This window comes from Pezoporus occidentalis, unplaced genomic scaffold, assembly GCF_034315485.1.
Source record: "Pezoporus occidentalis ecotype Australia unplaced genomic scaffold, CSIRO_AGI_Poc_V1 ctg57, whole genome shotgun sequence".
Taxonomy (NCBI): domain Eukaryota; kingdom Metazoa; phylum Chordata; class Aves; order Psittaciformes; family Psittacidae; genus Pezoporus; species Pezoporus occidentalis.
The window spans coordinates 6,406,172-6,429,983 of record NW_026915910.1 but is presented as its reverse complement, the minus strand read 5'-3'; the positions used below and the strand labels follow the sequence as shown (position 1 = coordinate 6,429,983).

The window sequence follows — 23,812 nt, the reverse complement described above, 5'->3', positions numbered from 1 at the left end:
TCATCTCCAGAATACATTACAAAACCGTTTTCAGCTACCACTCTTTCCTGACCTATTTTAGTAAATGAAGCTATTTATTTTTTCCACAAAATTTGTAATTAATGTTTTCCATGGAATGATACCATGCTTTGTTAATAATAGCTGGGAACCACCATGTGAGAACAATAACACAATACTACAAATAGTTGTAGGCAGTACATTACCATTACGTAGTTGACCTCTCTTTTTAATTCATAATGGGTTGACAGCTGATCTCTAATCACTGATGGAGGATGGAAGTAGAGGAATGGGAGGTGAAAGAGACCCAATAGATCACATACACCATCTCTCTGCCAATGCAGAGAACCAAAATAACACGTCAGAGTTGGAAACAGAAATGGCTGGGTTCAGGGAGCAATGTCCCTTTGCTGAAAATATCCTTTGGGAGACAAAGGGATTTGAAACGTAACACTTTGGATTTCATCTGATACAATATTAGATTTGCTTATTACACAGGAGCTTGCAGAACTGACAGTTTTGCTCATTGAACTAGACCTGAAAATCATAGAATCATGGAATAGTTAGGGTTGGAAAGGACCTTAAGATCAAGTTCCAAACCCCCTGCCATGGGCAGGGACACCTCACACTAAACCGTGTCACCCAAGGCTCTGTCCAACCTGGCCTTGAACACCGCCAGGGATGGAGCATTCACAGCTTCCTTGGGCAACCCATTCCAGTGCCTCACCACCCTAACAGGAAAAAATTTCCTCCTTATATCCAATCTAAACGTCCCCTGTTTAAGTTTTAACCCTTATCCCTTGTCCTATCTCTACAGTCCCTAATGAAGAGTCCCTCCCAAGCATCCCTATAGGCCTCCTTCAGATACTGGAAGGCTGCTATGAGGTCTCCACGCAGCCTTCTCTCCTCCAGGCTGAACAGCCTCGACTTCCTCAGCCTGTCTTCATATGGGAGGTGCTCCACTCCCCTGATCATCCTCATGGCCCTTCTCTGGACTTGTTCCACAGTTCCATGTCCTTTTTATGTTGAGGACACCAGAACTGCACACAATACTTCAAGTGAGGATTAAATAAAGAAGAGCTTCTATTTCATCAACAGCTATTAAGAATTTATGGACAAAATTCTGCCATAAATTGCACATCTAATACTACTACTAGCTTCCCAGAGGCCTGAAGTAGAGCAGCCCTCACCCTCTAAGAGCATGCCCTGGTGAAGCTATGCTTTCATGGATTTTTCCATTGAGTAGCTTTTTGAAATCCTAAAAATGATGATGAGAGACTCCACTTTCAGGGACAGGGATGAACAGTTGGGTTTAGACAGTTCAGGTTGGAAACAAGGGGATTTAGATAATTGGGTAATACCTATTCCTTTGGCAGCACTACCTGCAAACTTCCTCCCCTCTGTCCTTCCCAGATCATTGTGCAAACATCTCAAAAGCATTTTTTGAGATCCAGGAGATCTTGGGAAAAGGGACAGATGTTAATAAGGGGAAAGATTTCCCCTCTCTTTGAAGAAGTAAGGATCTGTTTCAACAGTAATGACTGGAACAATCCTATCCTTGTACAGTTTCTAAAATCTTTATATATAACATAATTTGACTCATGCATAACTCCTTTGCAAGGAGGTCCAATGTAAACCTCTTGACTCAATTAGAGGGTCCCCCTTACCCTTTTGACGTTCAGTGAATCATTTTAGCTTGATTCCACTTTGATTTTCCTTTATATATTCCATTAGACATGAGCTATTGACCAAGTTGGAAACTAAGACTAGATCCAGCCACGCCTGTGTTCCATCAGGAGTTTAGAAAGCAAGGGGGTGTATTCTGAACCTCGTGACTCAATGAGAGGGTCTCCCTTACCCTTTGTGCTTTCTGTCACTACTCTTGCTAATACCTTTGGCAGTCATTTTTCAAGTGACCCTAAACCACTCATATAACAACAGGCATACACATCAGATACCGTATTAGACAACTATTTCTTTTTTTTTTAAGGAAATATCTTCTGGGCTATAAAATAGGTAAATGGTGAAAAGTTTTGCCTTTATGCTTTTGTCTGAAAGATCTGTCAGGCTTACTCTTAGAATAACTGACAAAGCAATCCAAATAACTGTTTTGATCAAACTATCAGTCATGCCTACTGAGAATGATAGGACAAAAAAGGAAAGGTTCTGGCTCTGTGACAGTTAGGCTTTCAAACCAGAATTTAGTCAGATTGAGCTAAAATTGGATGAATCAATTGTTAAAAGATTTATCAGAGATTTAGCAATTACAAAAAAAAATTATAATGGTTACTGTTAAAAATTTAAGAGGGGTAGAGTGAAAATAAAATGAAACCTTCTTAGATTTAAAAAGTCAAGCCTCAAGGTTTGTATTTAGGTATATAAATGGTTGACCTCCTTTTCAAAAGTACTGGCCAGTTGTGGCTTTTGGTGAAGTTAATAGAAATTCTTTAAGCCCAGAAGTTTTCAGAATCAGGTAATTTTCTCAGGTGCCTCATTTTAGGTACAAGTGCAATAAAGCTCCATACTGAAATGGAGCCCTGTTTTGAGGATATTGAGGAAGTTTTTTACTTGGAAATGTGAATAATACAGTTTTTACTGTCTTTTAATTCCACAGGCCATGTAGCCTGTTCATACATATTATAGTAATGTTGGTTCACTGATAATCAATTAAGTGCTACTTGTAGACTTCAGTGGAGTAGTATAAGACTTCAATAGAGTACTGTAGAGGATATCATTATTTGAAAAAAAGAACAGGTATTTGGTTCATCCTCTGTTGACAGGTACTGCTTAAACTAAATGGTTAAATTAAAAAGAAAATACTTGTTTAGAATATACTGGTAAGTAAGGCTGATTTTGCTTCCTTTGAGCTAAGTTTCCATGAGTCACCTGTGTTGAACTTTTACTCAAGGGCAGTGAAGTCCTTATTTTTACTATTTAATCTTCTTTAGCTTAGGATTTCCTCTCTTTGATGGCACATACAGACCTTTTACTCATTACATGTTAAATGGTAACCCTGCACTGCCAAACTTATACCAATTTTTTTCTAAATGTCACAGTCTTTCACTGGGAATAAAATGAGATAATTTCTTGTTTACAGGGCAGAAAAGAAACCCACTGGCCTTCAATTATGTACTGTATATTGATGGTGCACAGCAGTAAAAAGCGTTATATGAAAAAACAGTGGGGGATGATCAGGCCTGATAGCCCCTGTATCTCACAGTGGGTTACCAATCATGCCATGAGGAGCTTTCACTGAATGTCTTACTTCTCACAAGGCACTTCACTTGTCTTGTGCTGCAGGTTAAATTTGTTGCTACATTGGTTTCCCCGCTACTGATAATTCTGTCTTCTCCTAAAGTAGTAAACTTCCTCGGCCATCACAGGAGCAATGAACCTGATGTCTTCATTCATTCTACTGTAGCATTCATTCTACTGTGGTCTTTCTGGGGCGTGCTAACTCCAACACTGAAGTTAAATTTGGGCATTCACCGAATTTTTAAATTACAGAACATAGCAGCTGTGGGTTACAGTGAAATGCCATCAGTCTGTCTTCATGTTATGAGTTTTCAAATAGTGTCTGTCATCCTAGTTTTCATTATTTTGCTTTAGAGAGGTGGAGTTGTGACTGTGGATGACATGCTCCTCTCACAGCCAAAATTTAGGAAGCATTTAAATAACTTGCTTATTCAATGCTGAACATTTTCTTCACCCCTCTTTATGCAGATGAAAACAGTCTTTTTCATGCAGCCCTGGCTCTAAGTTTTATGTCCTTTATTGCCTCCAAAGCTTTGTGAACGTATTATATAAATATATTATTTAAATATTTTATAAATATAATGTAAATATTATATGCACATGCCATACACAGCTAACACTTTGCAAAGTGAGCTGTGCTTTTCTGTTTCTTTGGTGCCCATCTTGCAACTCTTATGATATATATTATGACTTATATGCCATGTTTGGAAATAATAATTACCAAGTTATTTTTAGAACTGTTTACAAAATTCTTATATCCCCATACGTGCTTTCTCTGTTATCTGTATGGTATTTCCAGGCTCTCAGTGTTCTAGCTACATAGACAGTTGTTTGCTGTAACCAGAGGAGAAAAAACCTCCACCAGGGTGGTGTGATGGAAAACGTAGGAAAAGGAGTCTGAGGCAAAATGTAAAGGAGAAGGGAGTCATTCAGGCAGTAGCTGATTTGCTTTAGAAATTTCCTCCCTCACCTCATCATCCCTCTTCCTCCTCCTCTCCCCATGTACCCATCATGTTTGTGCTGGTACGAGATGGAGTAGGCTCATGCTAATCAGTTAATCAGCTATTTTCAATTCAATTCCTGTCTGTGCTTACCACAGAAAATTAACAGTCCTTGTGTATAAATATGACCCCTACTCCTGGATTAATTTGATTATGTGAGAATCTCAGTTTTCATTTAAAAATAATAACTTTCTGGCTGCTCTGATAAAACAAGTTTGGATATGTAGTCTAAATATTCCCTAATGGTTTCAAAATCGAAAGATAAATATGAAGAACATATGAATCTCTTTATAATAAAAAATAAATATCCTCAAATCTTTACTCTGATCGCTTGAGATTGAATATTTTGAGACCAGAACATTTCCGATTTTGAGTCAGTGCTGGATCAGCATTCTCTGAAAGCCAAATCTTTCTTAAGCAGCTTAATTTGGGTCCACAAATAGAGAACTCATGTTCATTAATGACTGTGGGTATCTTAACCTAGAGTTTCCCTTGGATATCGTCACTTACGCAAAATGCCTTGTGTAGGCTTGCTGTTGCTGATTTCATTGTGGTACAACTTCCATTTCATCTGTTCTACTTGAGAGAGGATTTTGCCTATGAGTGACTGGCTGCTCTACATTAGAGCAGTGCTTTGATTTTGCACATGCAAAAAAGAAGCACAAACCTCAGCCTCTAATCATTGCAAGTTTTATTCTCTTAAAGGTCTGATACGTGCTATAACTTTTGTAGCAATGGCTTTATTAGGAATCTAGCTTAATGGCAGTGAATTTTTATTTAACTGAACTTTACATTTCCTCTGGCCTGATGGCCCAGGGAACAGCAAATCTGCTTAGAACCAAAGTCAGGCTAGTTTGAAAGGAAGTATTTTTTATAAAACTTCCTCATTGGAACATCTTCTGTTAAATTTATTTATTACAGGTGTGATACCACTGACATACATAGAACTGTGAAGATAAATGAAGTGTATGCTAATAAATTAAAATGTGCCAGAGAACAGGTCCAGGCACTGAAGTTGATTGTCCGTGTGGGTAAATTGCTAGGATAGGATCTAACATGATTTCATAGGTTAATTAACACTCTCAAATAGTTTCTAGATATGACTTGTTTATTTTAATAGTTTACTAGTGCAGAAACAGCCTAATCCGTGTGTGGACAAAACTTTACTTGAAGTTAGAGAATCTTTAGCAAAGGGCAATTGTAGCACTATGTTAGAAACTGTTGAGGGATAAGCTGCAGAGACTGAAAAATCTGAAGAAAAACTGAGGACCTGTTTAGCAACTTCTGATTATCTTCCCATACATTATGCTGTTTCACAGATACAGAGGATCTGTGAAGGATTATTTCTATAAAAAAACCAAAGAATCTAAGGAGGGCAGGCTAGGCACTGCACCAGTCTAAAGCAGACTTTGCCTGAAGCTAAAGTTGAATGTTAAGACCTCTAGGATGTGTGCTGCTTTCAGCGCATGCTAGTTCTGTTCAGAAGGGAGCAAAGTACGTTGCAGATATCTCTCAGGCTTAGTTTGAAAAATGGTAGAGAGTTTTTGCAGTTGAGGATGGAGCAACTTTCGGCAGTTTTCACAAGAAGTCCCCTGTTGTTTGTTTGTGAATTAACATTCCTGAAAATGCTGCCAGCTTGAATATCAGTAAAAGAGGAATAAAAAATTCATTCCTTACCAATTGGCTTCCTGTTGAAACCTTGAGGATCAAGAAGGTTAAGAAAATGCATAAAGACATCCATGTCCTCCCAGTTTCCAAATGGCTGAATAGTGTTGTAGTATACTAAAGGATGAACCTTGTCAAAAATGTTGTTTTCACCATTAGGAAGCTGAAGTTAATTTCTTATAGTTCTTTTATCAGTGTTCCCTGATAATCTTTGCATGCCTCTGTAACATGAGGTTATATATTATTTTTTGTAAGTCCTTATCTCTGAAATGATGATGATCTTGGAAGAGTAATTTGTTATTTCTGTTGGCAAGTTACAGGGAAAGTCCTCCTAATTTTTTTCTTCTGGGGCTACTCAATCCAATTAGTCTGTGAGAATTAAAGCTTATGATTTCACAAGAAAAACTGTTCTCTAAAAAGCCCCAAAGTGCAGTGTTCTTTGAACATTGCCATTGTTTAGACACTGTTTATACTTCTGTGCTGATACTTTTGTCCTAAGGTTGAATGTAAGTTTTGTGAAAGTCCTTTTTTTTGCTGTTTAGTGTATTTAGGCAAGGTGCAGGGAATACTAGAAAAATGGTAAAACAAAGTACATATGACAAGAAAATGCATTATCTGGCTATGATCTTCGAAACAAAAGTATAAAGACATTGGAAGACAACTTGAGAACTCTGAAAATATTACTTTCATTCAAGCCTGTTTTACTTCTAAAAGTTTAATTTTAATATATTGAAAGCCTCACCATTTCAAATGCTAACTATTTCATACATCATGTATGTCATCACTCTTTAAATGAAGGCAGCTATCTGGAATAGGGCAGAGTTAGTTGATTTGATCTTGCATGATGTTTCATAATTTTTCTGACTGTTCACTCATCTCGGATGGCTGTAGATCATGTTAGTAATACAAGCTATAGCTAATGAGGTTAAAACCTTGTATGGCACTGGTCATAGTACTCCCACTCTGGAACCTCCCAACAATTTCCTTCCTAAAACCCCTCTCTTGGCTTGTGAGGTGTGAACATTCAATCTTCCCAAATGCAAACGATTGACTCCATGGCACTTCCTGCTCCAGTGGCAGATAACCCTGATTTTCCTTTCTCATTGACTGTTGATAAATGTTTGATGCCAGCTGGGATTAGTACTGTGCTATGCCTCCCTGCTAATGAAAAATATTGCTTTCAGAGAACTCACAAGGCAGTCCCATGTTCTTAATTTGACCTGGTTTATTCCTCACCAGTTTCTGTTCAACAGGAAATAAAATAATGCACATGCTGAGAAAACCTCTTGGTTTTCTCCCTGGAAAGTATTTTGTGTACAGAAACCTGTATTTTAATTTCAGGCAATTTTCTTTCTGCTATTGTTGAAATAAATCTTAGTGATCAAGCAATGAATGTGGTCATGCTAGTGGAAAGGATTGGAAATATTCTGTTGTACATCTGTGTATTTTATTTTATTTGGAGGTTGTAGAGCTCTTTTCCAGGTTATAAATACAACCCTTTGAGGTTATATGCACAACTCTGATTATACAGTAGTGATAAGCCTATATTATTACATTTTCCTTATGCTGAGGAAAGTACACTGGGATGAAAAAGAAGTGCATTGGGATGTGAAGAATGTATTGTTTAGTTTGGAAACTGAGCAGCTTCTAGTCCTTGGGAGCCATCTTGTCATGGAAGGAGTAAACCCAGGCTTCTACTACTTTACTGGATAGAAATAATCCTTATGAGCACCAGCGATGCCAGAATATTGCATTTCCCTGTAAGCTTTGAATTCCTTAAGACTGAAAGTCTCATTCTTGATTTGGATTTTGTGCAGTGCTTTGCATAGGTGTTCTGTCTTATGTCCTCCTGTATGCTTGTGTGAGGATATATAACTTAGTCTTAAGCCTCAGCTCATGATCCTGTAGCTCATCCATTTGCTTCGGCAGGCCCGATTTCCCAGATCCCAGCTGCTCCGTAGAAAAGATGGTATCTCACCTGTGAGTAGGTAGCCATGGTGGTGGAAAAGGACTGTTTACTACAGTAAACTTCAAATGGGCCAACTTTTCAATTTCCATTAAAATAGTGGGTGATATTTTGCTAATTTTGTGTCATGCCTCAAATTTTCAAAGAAAAATGGAAGAAATCTGTCCAAAACATAGAGGAAGTGTCCTCTGGGGAAAACATCTCCATTGCAGAGACCTGGTGGAAGATGGAAGGTGCTGGGGCCGCTGACTCCAAGTCACTGAGGGCTATTGCAGGATGGGTTTTGTTTTGCATTTTGTGCGCCTCTCCCCTTCTTCATTAAACATTGGTTAATGGAAGAGCAGTTATGTTTGTTCTGTTACTGTGGTTTCCAATGGCGACAGTTATTTAACAGTTTTAAAACAGCCTGAAGAGTGACGGCTGTAAAGGACAAACTGTCATGAGCGGGTATGGCATTACAGTGTGTTGGTAAAATGTTCATTTTAGCGAACAGATTGCTGGTTGTATTGGGTGTAAATGTCCAGGTTTTGGTAGTGGGAGGGTTGCAGGGGTGTCCTCTTTGAGGAGGTAACCGGGGTTGCCCTGTGTCAGGCCCAACTGGATACAGCCAGTTCTGACAAAATGTATGTAATAAAGGGCAAAACATGGCACAGCAGTGAGGAATGGGGAAAAAAATGTGAGACACAGCCTATAAGCCTGAAGATCAGCCAGGAAGGTGAGCTAGGGGAAATGGGAGTGGGGGAGTAAGGTGGTGGTGTGTGTGTTTCTCACTATCCACTATTCACACTATAGTGAATTGTACAGGTCGGCTTTCAAAAATCTGACTTCAGGTTTCAGTAGAACTGTAAGAAAAAAAAACCTGTTGGTTTATGCAAAGCGTATATTCTGTTACATTTTTACTTTTTTTTTTTCCCCTTTCTAGATAAACATCATGTCAATGGAAACAGAATGGTAGAACCTTTCCCAGAGGGAACACAGATGGCTTTATTTGGTAAGACATCAGTTTTAAAATAAAAGCTCTAAGCTGTATAATGTTACTGCCTGCCAAATTTCTTAATTTCAGCCCGAGTCCTGAGAGTTTTATATTCTGGGCTGCTATTGCCATTTTCTAATGACTACAAGGTGATTGAGAGGTCTGTACCCCAAAAAAGGTATACTAAAAGTATTTTTCTTAATTAAACAAACAGAAGTTTTGAACCCATATTTTGTTCCATAAAAATTCCCAAATTGTGTGATAATTCCAGTAAGATCATTTATTACTCCAAAAACTATCTTATCAATTGATGACTGCAAAGAAACATAGCTTTTGTATGTAGCAAATGTTTCTGTAGTTACATGGCAGAAAAGGAGAAAGGGTTTGTGGATGACACTGTTCAGTTGCGGTCATGATTTCTTCAAGTTCTCTTCAGAGTTCCTCTAATCCACTATTGTCTTTCTGCCAGTATCCCCTTGTCTGTGGGTTTTTGGAACATAAAAGAATTCTTGGAGGTGTGGAATAAGAGACTGTTTGATAAATTTTTTTGCAGCTAATAGAAAATGATTGTATGTTGCTTTTTAGGTTTTAAGGTCAAGATGTATTTAGAGATTCTTCTTGGAATTTCTTAGAGCAGGCAGGGTCAGAGAGTTCTGGTACAATCTCAAGTTGATGAAGTCTTCACTGTTTAAAATCTTGTAAAGGTCCTCCTTTATTTCCTGTGGGATGGTCAGATCAGTTTTCCAGTCCTTGTGGTGGGTATTGGTGTGAGTGCTTCTACTGGTTATCTCACAGTTAATTGGACATGATTTCTAAAATTTCATAGAAAGGAATATCCTACCTATGGAATTTTATTGGAAGAGCACAAAATCATATTAAACAGCCTACTTTGAATAATTCCTGAGCAACTCTATTATATTCATATCAAGCTTGGTAACTAATAATTTTTAAATTGCTCTAGGTTTTCCACAAGACTGTGATTGCAAATGTTGGGCTAGGTGGTGAAAACTCATGCTGTTGCCATCTGTGCTGTGAATAAATGGAAAACGTACATGTTCTTAGGTTTACTATTAGACCTGAAATATAATAGTATACAAACATGACTCTGATGATAATTGTTGTCATTTGTTGGCATTGACATCACGTGCTGATATGTAATATGGAAAAATGGAGCTACCTGTTGCTACCTCCAAGGGGGCAGCATTTGCTGGCCCTGTGTGGATGGGAATGAAAGGAAGCGCTCAAAGAAGAAAACAATTATCTGTTAGTAATTCTTCTTCTCAGAGTGTTACTCATCCTATCGTTGTATACTCCTGTTAACAGCAAGTTCTTTGTATTTTTAGGACTCTGTAAGGTAGGGGGAAGAAACTTGAGCTAGTCTGAGCTAGTAGACTTTCTGCCTTCACCTTAGCAAGACAGGGCTTCTCACCCTTCTTCGCCAGAAACACCCCCTAATCTTTTAATTGGGCTTGCACAGGGACAAGTCTCGAAGAGCTGTAGTTACTAAGAAGTAATCCCTCTTCCTTTAAAAGATCTACAAAAGCTAAAAGATGGTAAATAACCATATGGTTTTGTAGATATAGCCTACTTGCTGTGATTTTTTCTACTGCTTGGATAGTTTTAGATTCACCACTAAAACTAACACTATGAAACATAATGTGGGGTTGTAAACACTAATCCTTTTACCTGCTCGCAAAATGCAGTTAGATTGCATTACATAGCCCCATCTTCTGCAAAACATCCTTCAAGATGCTTTTACTGATGCTGCATTATTTGCTTTATGATAGGACTTTTTTGTTTTGATCAAGTACAGGTGAATGCACATGGGTCGTTGTTCTTGCAGGTTTCCCATTTATAACCGAAGCTCATAGTTTTCAAAAGACTGTTAAAATGATCTTGAGATTCTCCAGTTGTCTGTTAAGGACAGACATTCAGCTGCCTAATACACACCTATTGTTCATTAGAATAAAGAAATGCACCCTTGTTTCTACGGTGGTGAAGAAGCTGGATTTCAAGGGTGGGGGTGACTCTTTAATGGGAATCTTTTAATGCTAACCACCCAGTGACCTCTTAATGAAGTTTCCAGCTAATATTGAAGCATTAAGAGCATGGGAGGTACACGAGCACCACTCACAGCCTCACTAGAGACTCAGTTGCTCTATCAAGAATCACTGCGTCCCTTGAAGTAAAGAGAGGGGTGTGTTCCCTAGTTAGTTGACTGAAACTGATGAAACTCTAGATGTTATATGTTTAGGGCTTGTAAAGTAGAAACTATACAATAAATGCCTGCTTTATAGCTTTCTTGTAATTTTTGTGGCCATAGATATTTTCAGTCACAAGTACTTTGCCTGTAGTGACTGATTTTGACCAAAAACCTAACCGAAAGTCAAAACCTAAACAAACATTAGGGGGTTGATAATGTTTTGAAAAGAAGCAATTTAGGGTTTAATATCAGCTTTTGGGTAGAGGTGTAAAAAAGGAAAAGAAATGCTTCAAAGCTGCAGAACATATACATCATTCAGTAAACTAATATGTCCATCAGTGCCGTTGTAATTCCTTGCATATTTAAAGCACATTTAAACACACTGCTGTATTTTGCTAAGAGATATTTCTGGTCAGTATTTAATACTTTTAAATGCATATATTTCTTATCGAGTACTGCTATTGGAAGACTCCCAGAGCAGCTATAAATTCATTCTGCTTCATATGCTATCTTGTTTCTCTAAGAGGAAGCGTTGTGTGTATGGTGTGTTCATAGAAGGGCTCTTACTTACCTATAGTAAAATCTGGCAGTAGTTCAGATACGTAATTATAACACTTTTTAAATACAGGACTAAATTGTGTTGTATTTGCCTGAGATATACTGGCCAGTAATGGGATAATTGGTTCCTTTTTGTAAACAAAATATAGATAGAAGTAGTATGTTAAGTAACTGGTAAGATCTAAGTACAGACATTTCTGAGTTGGCAGTTCTGCTCTGCACTCACTAGACGGCAGCATGTTCTCTATAGTAACTCTATAGAGACATACTATTGTTGTACTTTGAGTGAGTTATTATATCCTGTTGAGACTCAGGTGTAGCCTGTGCACTCCCACAGTTCCCACTGCTTCCAAAGGTTATTTGAAATCTACAACAGGATTACACCGAGATTGCCCAATTAGTGCCAGCAGAGCGAAGAGTTTCTCAGCCATTGCACATGGTGTTTTCAGTTGCCTCTGCATTGTGGCACCATGCAAGACCTGTGTAGCTTATGTGATTGGAAAGCTGAGCTCCTCAAACAAGATCTGCTGTTGGGTGGTTCAAGTCTTTCAAATAAAGGCTTGATCGGGGCAAATTTTCAACTAAAAGAAAATGATTTAAGGTGAAAGAGGGATGGTGTGTTTCATAACTGATCACTCTATTTAGAATTCCTTTTACTTGTTCCTGAAACAGCTACTGCTGGCCATGTAAGATAAGGAAGTGTGTTAGGAAGTCCTGGTCCAACTGAGTTTTCAATTACTATGTTTTTATGATAAGCTCTCTACTCCAGAAAAAGGAAATCATAGGAAACAAAGTTTGGACCGCAAGAGAAATACTTTTTTTATAGACAGTAAAAGTAGAACAATTTTTCTCTGTTGCTCAAAGAAAGGAAAGAAAACTTTAAACCAAAAGGAAAAAAATTTAAACCATGTCAGAAAAGATTATTATTGAAAGAGAATGTAAGACTTCATGATATTGAAACAGGTGTGTGTGCTATGATCCAATTTGTAGGAGAAACATCTACAACAATACTACCAGATGTTACAAGGATCATGTTGCAGAAGATCCAAGAGCCAGAGGGTATGTCTTTCAGAACAATTCATGTTTCTCATGTTAATTCTCTTTAAACATATTGGAGAAGTGAAGGAAGTGTACTAATTGGCTGAATTTATAAAAGACTAAGGCATTAAAGCTGTTCTATGTTCACAAGGTGGTATAAAAATGGACAATGAACTTTCTACAGTTCTGGAATAAGAAAATGAACCTGTGAAGACATTGTATAACAAACAGGGGTTGGCTGCTCTGTCCTTGAACCAAATCATAAAATCAGAACAGTTTGGGTTGGAAGGCATGTTAAAGATCATCTAGTTCCAACTCCCCTGCCATGAGCATGAACACCTTCCACTAGAACAGGTTGCTCAAAGTACCATCCCACCTGGTCTTGAACACTTGGTCCTGTTCTTACCTTTGCATTATTAAAGAAATATATCCTTGTTTCCCATTTTCTTTTTTTATCTTCCAGATGCTGACTTACAGAGAGCATCTTTTTGTTGCCTTTTCCAGAGAACTGAAAACAACCCAGTTCCCTGCCCCTGCTATCTGTTCCTGGTTCATCCTTATTGCGACCAGTGCCTAAACATCTTCTTTGTAATTGCCTGATGTATGATGATCTGGTTTGCTACTCAGAGGGTATGTCAGCTCTAAGCAATTGCCAGGGAACTCATATATATATATATGTTTCTGTTATAAAAGTCTAACCAGGGAAGGCCTGAACTGAAAATTTTCCCCTAAGCCTGTTGTAAAATAAGGTGATAATCACAGAAATAAGTATAATTCTGGGGCCTTTTAAAAATAAAAAATCTTGATATTCAGTTTCTCTGAATGCATATCACAGGCATTACTCATTAAATGCTGGTGATCTGATTTGATAACATCATGCAACAACTTTGTGGTTGTAAATGTGGCCAATCACAGAGCAAGACAGACCCAGATAAATGCAAAATGCAGTGGTCTGCTTGGTCTTTGCCAAGGACATTTCCTGACATTTATAAACACTAATAAAGGACAAAAGAGTATCCCTAATGCAAAGTGAAAGCTGTCCTTGATCAGCACAACCCTTCATAACATTCTTTTATTTCAAAGGATCCACATCTCCTTCTTTTTTCTTCTGAAAACAAAAGTAATGTGGCCTTCAAACACAGTATCTGTCCTTCTCCATCAGGGACTTGCTTATGTTAATTCAGCTTTCTTGAGGTATATGAAGAATTTAGCCATGTGTGATTTTCACTTAGAGGGGGTATTGCACATTAGAGGTTTTTAAAAGTAAATCAGATTACAGCTTTTCAGGCAACATCATTCACCTTAAAACAGACATTTAATTATATTTTGGGGACTTCCCCACTGAAATGAGTAGAAGAGACTGAGTTAATTTTCTTGGATAATTTTTTGGGGATAAGGCTCAATGATCTCCAACGTCTCTAACATACGTTTTATTTTCTGTGCAAAAAGCCAGCCAGAGCACCTAGATTACTTCAGTAATGAACAAGCCTTGCAGAGAAGTAATTTCTTGCCAATGATAAATAGGGATGTATCAGTGACTAGGATGAACATATGCTTGGCATCATTCTGAGTTGGTTTAAGTTTGAAATAGAAGTAAATTATCCTGCTAATGACTAGAGGGTGCCCTCGTCAGATTTATGCTGCTTTGCAGGAGATATATGTGTGTATGTGTGTGTTTATGTGCTGGGATATATACACATACACATTTACCATCAGCATTTATCCTTTGCTTCCTGTTAATAAAGCACAGGGCATGGTGACATAGCATAAAACATACAGAACTGTGATGACATTGTATTCAGCCATGAAAAATGTGATGCTAATTGTCAGTAGTTACAATGGCAGAGAGAAAAAACATATAAGGAGGTTTTTGGAGGGATTAAATTGTGTTGTTTTGATAATTTTAGATGTACTAGACATACTGTGACATTCACAAAGTGTCCTCAGTGCATCTTACAGATCCTAATGGATTTATCTCTAAAAGACTGCTGTCACAAACTGACAATATTATAGCTGGGGATGTGAGACTGAGCAGATAGTGTCCTATACTAAAAAATGTGGATTACTTATTACTGAGTTATTCAGTTTGGGATAATTTAGAGTAATTTTCCTGCTTTTCAATTTTTTTTCTCACCTGATGATGTTATTGGTGATCTCAAAAAACATATAATTAGATATCTTGCTTAAAACTGAAGGTACAAAAATCTGCATCTACTTGCAATACGCGTGCTCAGAAACACTCCTGAATCTTGGGGGAAGTCAACCAGATCTTTATATTGATTTCATTGGTCCTCTCCACTCATCCAGCTGGAATTAATCTCAATAGATTTTAGGTATGTAATCTGAAGTGGTCTTCAAGAATTCCTCACTAGTCAGAGAAAACACATTTGGAGGTCAGTTCATAGCAGCTGTCACATAAAGGAATAAATAACCCTCTGTAGGTGCCTTGTTCTGTCGAATGCTGTCTAAACAACTAGTTTATACTAGGGGAAATTGATTCATTCGCATAAATGTGTTGCAAATATTTTATGCCATTAGAGGTGTCCTTTGAGGACATTTGAGATGTCCACAGGGGCTGGCAGGGATGATAAAGGTCTCACAGGAGATCCATACTCTTCTGAACTCAGAGATAAAAGCCAGGTAAGTTTATGTAGGATATCCCAAATGATACTAGATACTGTTGATTATGGATTACATGTGCAGATAAAAGTAAGTGTAATGTGCATGCATAATCTTCCTTGATCTCCAGCTTCCTATGACACAGGTCTACCTTTTGTCATGTGTGCCACTCTTATGCTAGTCCTGTGCAGAACTCCTGCATAAGGATGTGTAAGGCAGCTCAGATGACACCAGATGCCTTTGTTTATGCATCATTACCAAACCCTGGATCCCCACTGACTGCTGTGGGAGCTTGGACACACTTTGTCAGATGTGAACACCTATTTGTAACCATCTCGGTGTAGTTCAAGTCTGCATGCTGAAGCACACTGTAGAGGTCCCTGTCTCAAGCGCCTGAGGTTAGCTGGGAAGAATTGCTTCTAAAATATTTCTCACAGAATCCCACAGTGTCTCAGTATATGCCAGGTACATTATTTACCCTTCTATTTAGGGCAATGCCCACATTATTAGATTAATTTCAATGTCAGTCTATGCTGGCTACTACAGTCTCTCTGTGTCTCTGGGAGACACACGCAAGTCTTTTGTCTTTAAAAAAGAGTGAAACCTCCAGCCTTTAAGAGGGCCAGACAGCATTTTGTTCCAGATTATTTTTCTTCTACGATACCACCTGACTTTGCTTTCTGTGCGGGACACGCTTTACAAAGGAAGGAAAAAAAAACACTTCAGCATCTACAAGAAAGAAATAATGTGATCATTTTTTCAAGTAAGATAAGAACTAATCACAAAAAAATTCTGATTTGAGTTGAACTGTAAGTAATTTTGAAACAGCCGTAGTTATTTGTTTGTGAGCCAGAGAAAACAGCATGTGATATGTCAGGCTTTGAGATAAAATTTATTGGTGTGTCATTGGCTTAAATCCAACATTATGCTCATAAATAATATAATCCTAGTGTGACACATTTCTGCTTGAACCTTGACTGAAAATTATTGAGAATCACATTATGAATTATGTAGTAGCAGTCACACATTAAAGTCAAAAGGGTATAACTCGAGTGAAATGCTGAAATGTATTTGTAATTAGGTACACTATCTAAAGATGTGTGCTTGCAGAAAGGGCAAGGTGTCTTCCTGTGTATCCAAAGATATGACACAGAGCCTTGCTGCAGACTCATGCTAATGGTCACCCAGGTATTATTGCCTCATTCTTCTGGGATGGAAAGTCTGATGTGGTTGGACGTTGTAATCTGTGTCACTCTTTTGTATGCTGTTAGCACTGTCTTTTGTCTCTTAATTTATACTAGCCCGGTATGAGTCAAGGTTCCAGACAAACCTCGACAGTAATACGCAGTCCAACTGCATAGCGGGATGTGAGTAACTCAGTGTTATTCACTTGAATGCGCCTGATAAGTCAAGAGAGGACAAACATAGGGCTTTAAACATCAAAATGGCTATACTCAGGCTCATCAGGTGTGATGGTGTTTATCCCTTTGGTAGATAAAGAGATTATCAATAGTTTTATTTTCGGGATGCCAGTAAACCCAAGATCTTTTTACTGTGCTGCTGCATTAACGATCTGGGCATGTGTTTTTTTCAGATGTAGAGGGACTTTTGGCAGCTAACATGGTCTCTTTTCAGACCACGGTCTCTTGTGTAGAGTGCTGCTTGGCTGTAGTGGTTATTTCTAGTCTACTACAGAAATTTGCACTGGGGTCACTACTTTGTTCCCAGGCTTTCTTCTGCAGAGTATCAATCTGTTCCCTTTGAAATGAAATCTGCCTGTGGTTCTGGGAATAGTTCCTTCTGGGTACCACTCCTTCTAGTCACACTGTGAAGCAGAGAGAAGTTTCACTCCCTCTGCTCTGTAAGATCCCCCAGTATTTTCCTAGCAGGCCTCAATGAGTGCAGCACCCACCCTTGGTCTCATGCTACAGAAGAGCCACTCTTAACAGACTGACACTGCTTTGAAACAAAACCCCAAATTGAGAAAATATGTATGCACACATACACACAACACTAATTATGCCTTAGAGCCATAAGCGAAATGTGTTTTGCATGGTAAGTGGAACAACAAAGTTGTTGACTACATTTCCCACCTCAGCTTTTCTTGAATGTCCTAGATCTTATGCCACAGTATATCCCGAAAACAGGGAACAGCAGAGTTGTGTTAATAAATGAAGCCAGGCCTTGAACCAGCTGTGGTACACACACAATGAGCCAACTGGAGCTGACCACAGGGTGAGGATTTAGCATCTGTGAAGAATTCATAAGTACTCCTGACTTTGACTTGTTCTAGTACTTTGTCTACCTTCAGATAAAGATGACTGCATATAATAATATGGATTTATACAGATTTTCTCTTGCTAGACAATGTCTTCCCTATCCTCTGTTCTTGCTTGCATCAACAGACTTTAGAATAGGTCGCCAGTTCCTTGGTGCGTGTGACAAAGCCCAAGTTTATATCTTTGTAAGACATGTGTATAATAGATCTTTTTAAATCTTCAGTAGAATATTGTCCCTTACTTCATTTTTAATGCTACTCTTGGTTCCCTCCAGTTGTTTGTTCCAGACTACAATTATTTATGCTTTACGATGCCTCAGACCAAACCCAAGAGTAAAGCAAACATGTTTGTAACCTTGTGGCAGTTTTGTTGCTTTAACAGACTTACCGACTCTATACAGATAATTTCCCAAGAATTCAAGGTACTCTGTGGATCCAAAATGTTTTGGAGCATGTGCTGAAGCTTACAGAAGTGCTATATTGTTTGCAACCTGAGGCTAGAAGAGTATCTCAACTCATTCAGTTGCATTCTCCCTGGCTGCAGTCTTCTGTGAGTCTAAGGCACTTCACTGACAGCTCCATCAGTTGTATTTTGCCTCCAGACTCCCTTCTTCTACACAGCTTTAGGAGGAGGGTAATGTAAGGATTTTAACTGATGTCCAAGTGTGCAGTTCCTTTCCATGTCAATGCCTGTTGTTGGAAACTGGAACAGAAAAGAGAACAAAGCAGGAATTATCATTATGCCTGTGTGTAAACTCATGGTTTTCTGTGTAGGGAATACTGTATGCTTTTCTGCAGCAGTAAGGTGAGAAGAGATCTAACAGAACTGAAAAAAGTTTCATGGAGGCAAAAAGAGTGATCGGAAGTATGGAGCATCTTCTATACAAGGAAGAACAGGTTATACTAGGACTATTCAGTGTGAAAAAGAGACAACTTAATGGACTGTAAGAGAAGTCTACAGAATAATTATAGGCACAAGGAAGGAAACAGGGAATTGATTTTGCAGAATATCTCCCTGTGTAAAAATAAGGGCCAGAAGAAAGGATACAACTGAGAGCCAGTTTGCAAATAAATCAGAGGAACTGGAATAAAATAAAAGACTATTGATCTCCTTGCCAGAGGATTTTCTGCATACAGAAGATTTCTTTGGTTGAAATGGGGCCAGAAGAAGTAGCTGGAAGAGAGATCCACTGAGAGTTATTCAAATCACAGCAGCCTCAGAAATCCTGTAAAAGTCAGAGACCAGGACTGTAGTACTGGCAAATAGAGTTTGTGTTTGTCCTTTTCTTATTCTTCCCTGAGTACCTCCTGTTCTCAGCTGTGAGATGGTTGCTTATTATTCCATACACTGTATGTCATAGGTCACATACATCATGTGGAGAAAGAACTGGGTCTACAAGAAAGCTGGAGAGGGATTTTTGACAAGGCCATGTAGGGATAGGACAAGGGGAATGAATTTAAACTGACAGGAGATTTAGATTAAGAAAGAAATTCTTCTCTGTGAGGGTGGTGAGGCCCTGGCACAGGTTGCCAGGAGAAACTGTAGCTGCTCCATCCCTGGCAGCGATCAAGGCCAGGTTGGATGGAGCTTTGAGGAGTATTGTGGAAGGTGGCGCTGTCCATGGCAAATCCAAACCATTCCAAGATTGTATGATTGTTGAAAATGGTGTTGAAAACCATGCAAATGCAAGCCACATCTGTCATTAGTTTCCTGTTGAGAAAGATTTATAATGAGAAATAGTAAATTAAAGATGCATGTGAATCTTTTTCTGTTGGACAAGTTTTGGGCAAGTGTTGCAAACTTGGCATGCATTCAAGTAATCACACCTAAGCTGCTTTGAAGTCATATGTAGAAAAAAGCTCCAAAGCCCCAAAAGTAGGTAAAATGACTGATTGCACAGTGGGTGCTGTAAAATAGGCAACAGCTCTCTCTGTATGCATTTCTAGCTTGGCATGTATATGAGAGATGTCTGTGCCTCTTTGTTTGGGAAGCTGGTAGGCTGAAGGCATAGCAAAGGGAGACCTCTTACTGCTTCCACCCCGGGCAGCACCACTCTATGACTGTGGTACCTGAGTTATCCAGGCCTGTTTGGGTAACTACAGGTATCCAAAATTCATGAGTACAAGGAGCTCTGACCATGGTTTGTATAAGCTATTTTATTATCCACTTCAGTGTTCACTCTATTGCATCTCAGGCTTGTCTGTCGTGTATCACTTCTGAGAACTGCATTATTCTGAAATGCAGTAGTCAGAGGTAATATGTACTGCGTTGCTTTACAAAAAATAATGATTGCTGATTCAAAACCTGTGAAGAAAGAGAAAAAATCTGCTGCATACAAAATTAAGTGTTATCTTTGCTTGTTCAAAGCGTTGCTATACAGCAACCACATCCAGATTCATGGTAAGGATGGAAATTTTCACCTTAGATGGCTGCTGCCATGGTGCTTCTTTAACAAATGACAGTGTGTATGTCTGTAGCATATTATGAGGCTCTCCCAAAAGCCTTCTTCAAGGTTAGAGAGGCTATTTATTGAAGCAAGAGCATGCTACTACGCACCTTAAAACAGCTAGACACTGTATGCCTCATGATGCCACCGGCTTAATATTCTGCCAATCACTGCCAGAATACACAGGATGTTTAGAGGATGTCTAGGAAAAACATGGGGTCAGAGAGTGAGTAGGGCATGGACTTTGCTACACATAATGGCATTTCCTGTGCCGACCCCTCAAAGCATCTCAGACACTACCTCAGCATTTATTAAAGTTGCTTTATTTTCAACAGTGGCATACCACCTTTTTTGGCAATGAGTGCATGTCAAGTACTGCATAACTGGTAAATGACTAACCACATACCTCTACCTGTCCCTCTGGATATAAATTATTTTTTCTGTAACAATCTTCTCTGGTATTTTCTTGTGTAATCGTCTTTTTTTTGGGGGGGTGAATAGGAAAGTTATTCTCTTTTGCAAGTGAGAACATACCATAATTTTATTGGCTACTAACAGATGAGAAAATAACTCTTGGAAATTCTGTATTTTCATTAAGGACAGCTGTGGTTCAAAATAGATGAATTTTAATGATCTTCTGGGTAGACTTAGAAGGCATTTATTATTTTGGGCTTTTGTTGGAAAAGGGTTAAGGGTATGTTTCTTTGGAGCTGGGGAAAGAAGGACGAAAGGGCTGCTTGTTGAATTGGGCTGTTATTTGAATGTAATTATTTTTTGCTCCTGAGCAATTATAGATTATAAATTTAAATAATTGTCAGGGTGCCTACAGCTTTCCATTGTTGTCTAAAATCTAAGGTTATAAGTGAAATAAGCAATACGAGATTACTTTTTCTGAATGTGTCTATGGCAGTTAATTTAACTTAGCAATAGTTATGAAAAAAGGAAAGAAAAGCCAAAATTTCTATTCCTTGCAGTAAACAAACTTTGTAAACAAGTTATTATTTTCTGCAGCATAGCCCTAAAAGCGATTCTTACTTTGCTGGTAACAAAATGTGATGCTTTGCTTTTATAATAGCAGAATATATTTTGTTTTGCTTCTGTATATTTCAAGCCCCCTAAGGTTGCTGAGAGATTAGAGAGATTTTCACAAGATGAGGGTAAGGCTTCTCTATTATGCAGAGATGAATTTATATGAAAGATACAGTTTCAAGAGAATCAAATGGATTACACAGCCCTGATGACATCTCTTATTTTATGTGTACATCAAGTTCTAACTTGAGTAGCAGAGCACTAAAGTGTGTCAAATGACCGAAGATGATCTAAAATGAATCTCTGCATAGTGTTGGAATGCTTAGAGCAAAGGAAGATCACAAAATGATTTGAAAGCCTCAGATCAATGACTGAACTAAAGATGTGATGCTTTGCAATGAAGCAAATAATCAGGTCGATGATAGGACTGTGTAGCTCTATCTCAATCCCTTTCACATATTATTATACCAGAGGTTCTTTTTTATCCCTAACAGACTTTTGAAAGGTAATATATTAAGGAACTACTCCCTTCTTCAAAGGAGATAGAAAAGTAGCTAGACTGAATTTGTCTGTGCACAAGCTGGCATAATTTATTCTTTAGTGACTTTATCCGTGGACATTCCAGTGATTTCATTCAGATTAAGGTTTGGTTCAATTTTCAGACACTTCAGAGGTGTGGAAAGAGCTTCTGATGCTTATATTCATACTCATCATATTTTCAGTGATCTTTTGTAGGAGAAATTAGAAAGAGTAAACAGTTAAAGGAGTCAGAAATTTGACCATAAACACTGATGTTTTTTTCTGCGTCGTTGGGAGACTTCAGTCATTACCTTTGTGTCCGAAACATCAGGTCCCTGCAGTACTTCTTAAGACTACTTTTAATTGATTAGATATGAGAGGCATGCAATTTTAATCCAAATATTTTGCACTTAAGGACTTAAAGTTTCTTACTTTGTGAAAAGGATTTCTTTTCTGCAGGTGATATCCATTTTTGGTGCAATATTGCCTTGTATGTGATGCAGTTGTTCATGGAAACTGATGCCAAATTGATCCAGCCATGACCATTAACACAGTTGCATTCCCAAATCCCCAAACATGAAAGAAAACATGTTTATTTTTTTCCAAGTCATGAATTGTACAGTTTGTGACTGTTCTCATTTATGTTTATGGAAGTACCCATATGAATGGTCCTGTAAATAGAAAACTATTCTTTTGGGGCAGTTGCTGTTTTGTTCTGTATTTGTACCTCAAATCCAGCAGAATGGAATTCAAATCTGTGATGAAAGCTTTTATGTGCTGTGGTTTTGAAAATAGAAATGCCACTAATGGGAGGAACCAGCCTCAGACAGGTCTTTCACAGTCTGCATTCAGGCTTGAAGTCCTGAAGCTTCCTTCTCATCTTGATTTTCCTGGTTCTACACCTGTGTAAATATATTGGAATCAATGATTTAGACAATGCCAAGTAAACAGAATTAGTTCAATTTTATGAATGAAACTCTATCAAAGAACAAAATAAACTTTCATAAGATGTAAGTCTTCAAGAGTAAGACATTGTAATTCTTCTTGTATGAATATTTATTGTTAAATCTTTCTGTCCTGTGCCAGATCTTGACTGGTTCTATCCTCAACCTAACAAATATCAGGATCACCATTTGGTAGATATGGCTCAACATAAAGCAATCACAATGTTCTACTATATTTTTTGTATCTTTGGAAGCAGTTCTTTTTGTCTTATTTTCTATGTTACTGTATTGCAGCTATATTCCACTGACAGAAGACAAATAAAATGGAACTTGCTACATTTTATAAATGCAGTTTACTGAAGAATACAAACCAACCAAAATATGTGAAGGAAAAAGTTAGAAAATGCATGGTTTTATCAAGTTGTGTTTCTGTCACCCAATAATCATGGCATGTAAAAGAGATTTTAAACAAAGACCTGTTAGTTGGAATCCTTTGGTATTTTTCCAAAAGGGATTCTTTGCTTTGCTTTGGGACCACTTATACCTCAGTTGTGGAGTACTTAAAGGTAATAATTCATAAATTATGGTTCATATGAGGCTTAATTATTGTGTACAGAAAGCTTTGATGTTTTTGGCTGAAAGGAGCCAAATATGTGTGAATTACTATATAAGTATTTGCTTTCTAGAGGAGGCAGAAAACATGGTCCCCACATCCAAATGTTTGCTGCCAGGCTTCCTCCTGTGCCATATTCCCCCACTGGTGTCTTTTTGGGGGTGGGAAGTAAAGCCTGTGAATTGTATGTATATGTTTGGGGCTAATGAACCCTGCACATCTTCCAACTCCTTTTAACCTTTCTCTCCTAATTAAGAAAATGCTGAGTGTGATTAATGCGGAACAAATAGACGCAGAACAGTGACTGGGAATAAAGCATGTCCCACAAAATGATGGAAAAAGGCAGAGCTGCAGAAGTGGTTGGTTTTTGTCACTCTTGCAAGGACTGCTTCTCTTCCTAGTCACTTTTAGGGGTTGTTCACAGTGTTAATTCTCATTATTTAGCCCCAAGACTCTGAGCGGTTCGGGTGTAGCTCACAGTTATGTTGCACAGTTGTCCTTCCAGCTCTGCTTTTACCTCTTCTCCTTCTAGTGTGTGATGATGACCTTTCAGATCAGCATAAATGATTTTTTTGAGTGGGCCATATCTTCCAGTTTCTGGCAATTAAAGGCAAGATGTTTTCCAACAGGGGGTTTTGATGATGGAATTTTCTTATTATGTGGCCTCACCAGAGAACAGTTTCCTTGAGGTTCAGGATAAAATTGGT

At 38.2% G+C, this 23,812-nt stretch overlaps 1 protein-coding gene across 5 annotated transcripts in view; it reads left to right on the top strand.

The window, feature by feature from the left end:
- MSRA (methionine sulfoxide reductase A) overlaps nucleotides 1-23,812 on the top strand; it is a 278,630-nt gene that overhangs the window by 100,455 nt on the left and 154,363 nt on the right. For 4 of the 5 annotated variants that reach the window (XM_062638576.1, XM_062638574.1, XM_062638578.1 and 1 more), the window contains exon 2: nucleotides 8,807-8,875. The exons of the other annotated variant lie outside the window; for it this stretch is intronic. In XM_062638576.1, the coding sequence (XP_062494560.1) occupies nucleotides 8,807-8,875 (69 nt within the window). The remainder of the gene's footprint in view (nucleotides 1-8,806; nucleotides 8,876-23,812) is intronic. 5 annotated transcript variants of the gene reach the window in all.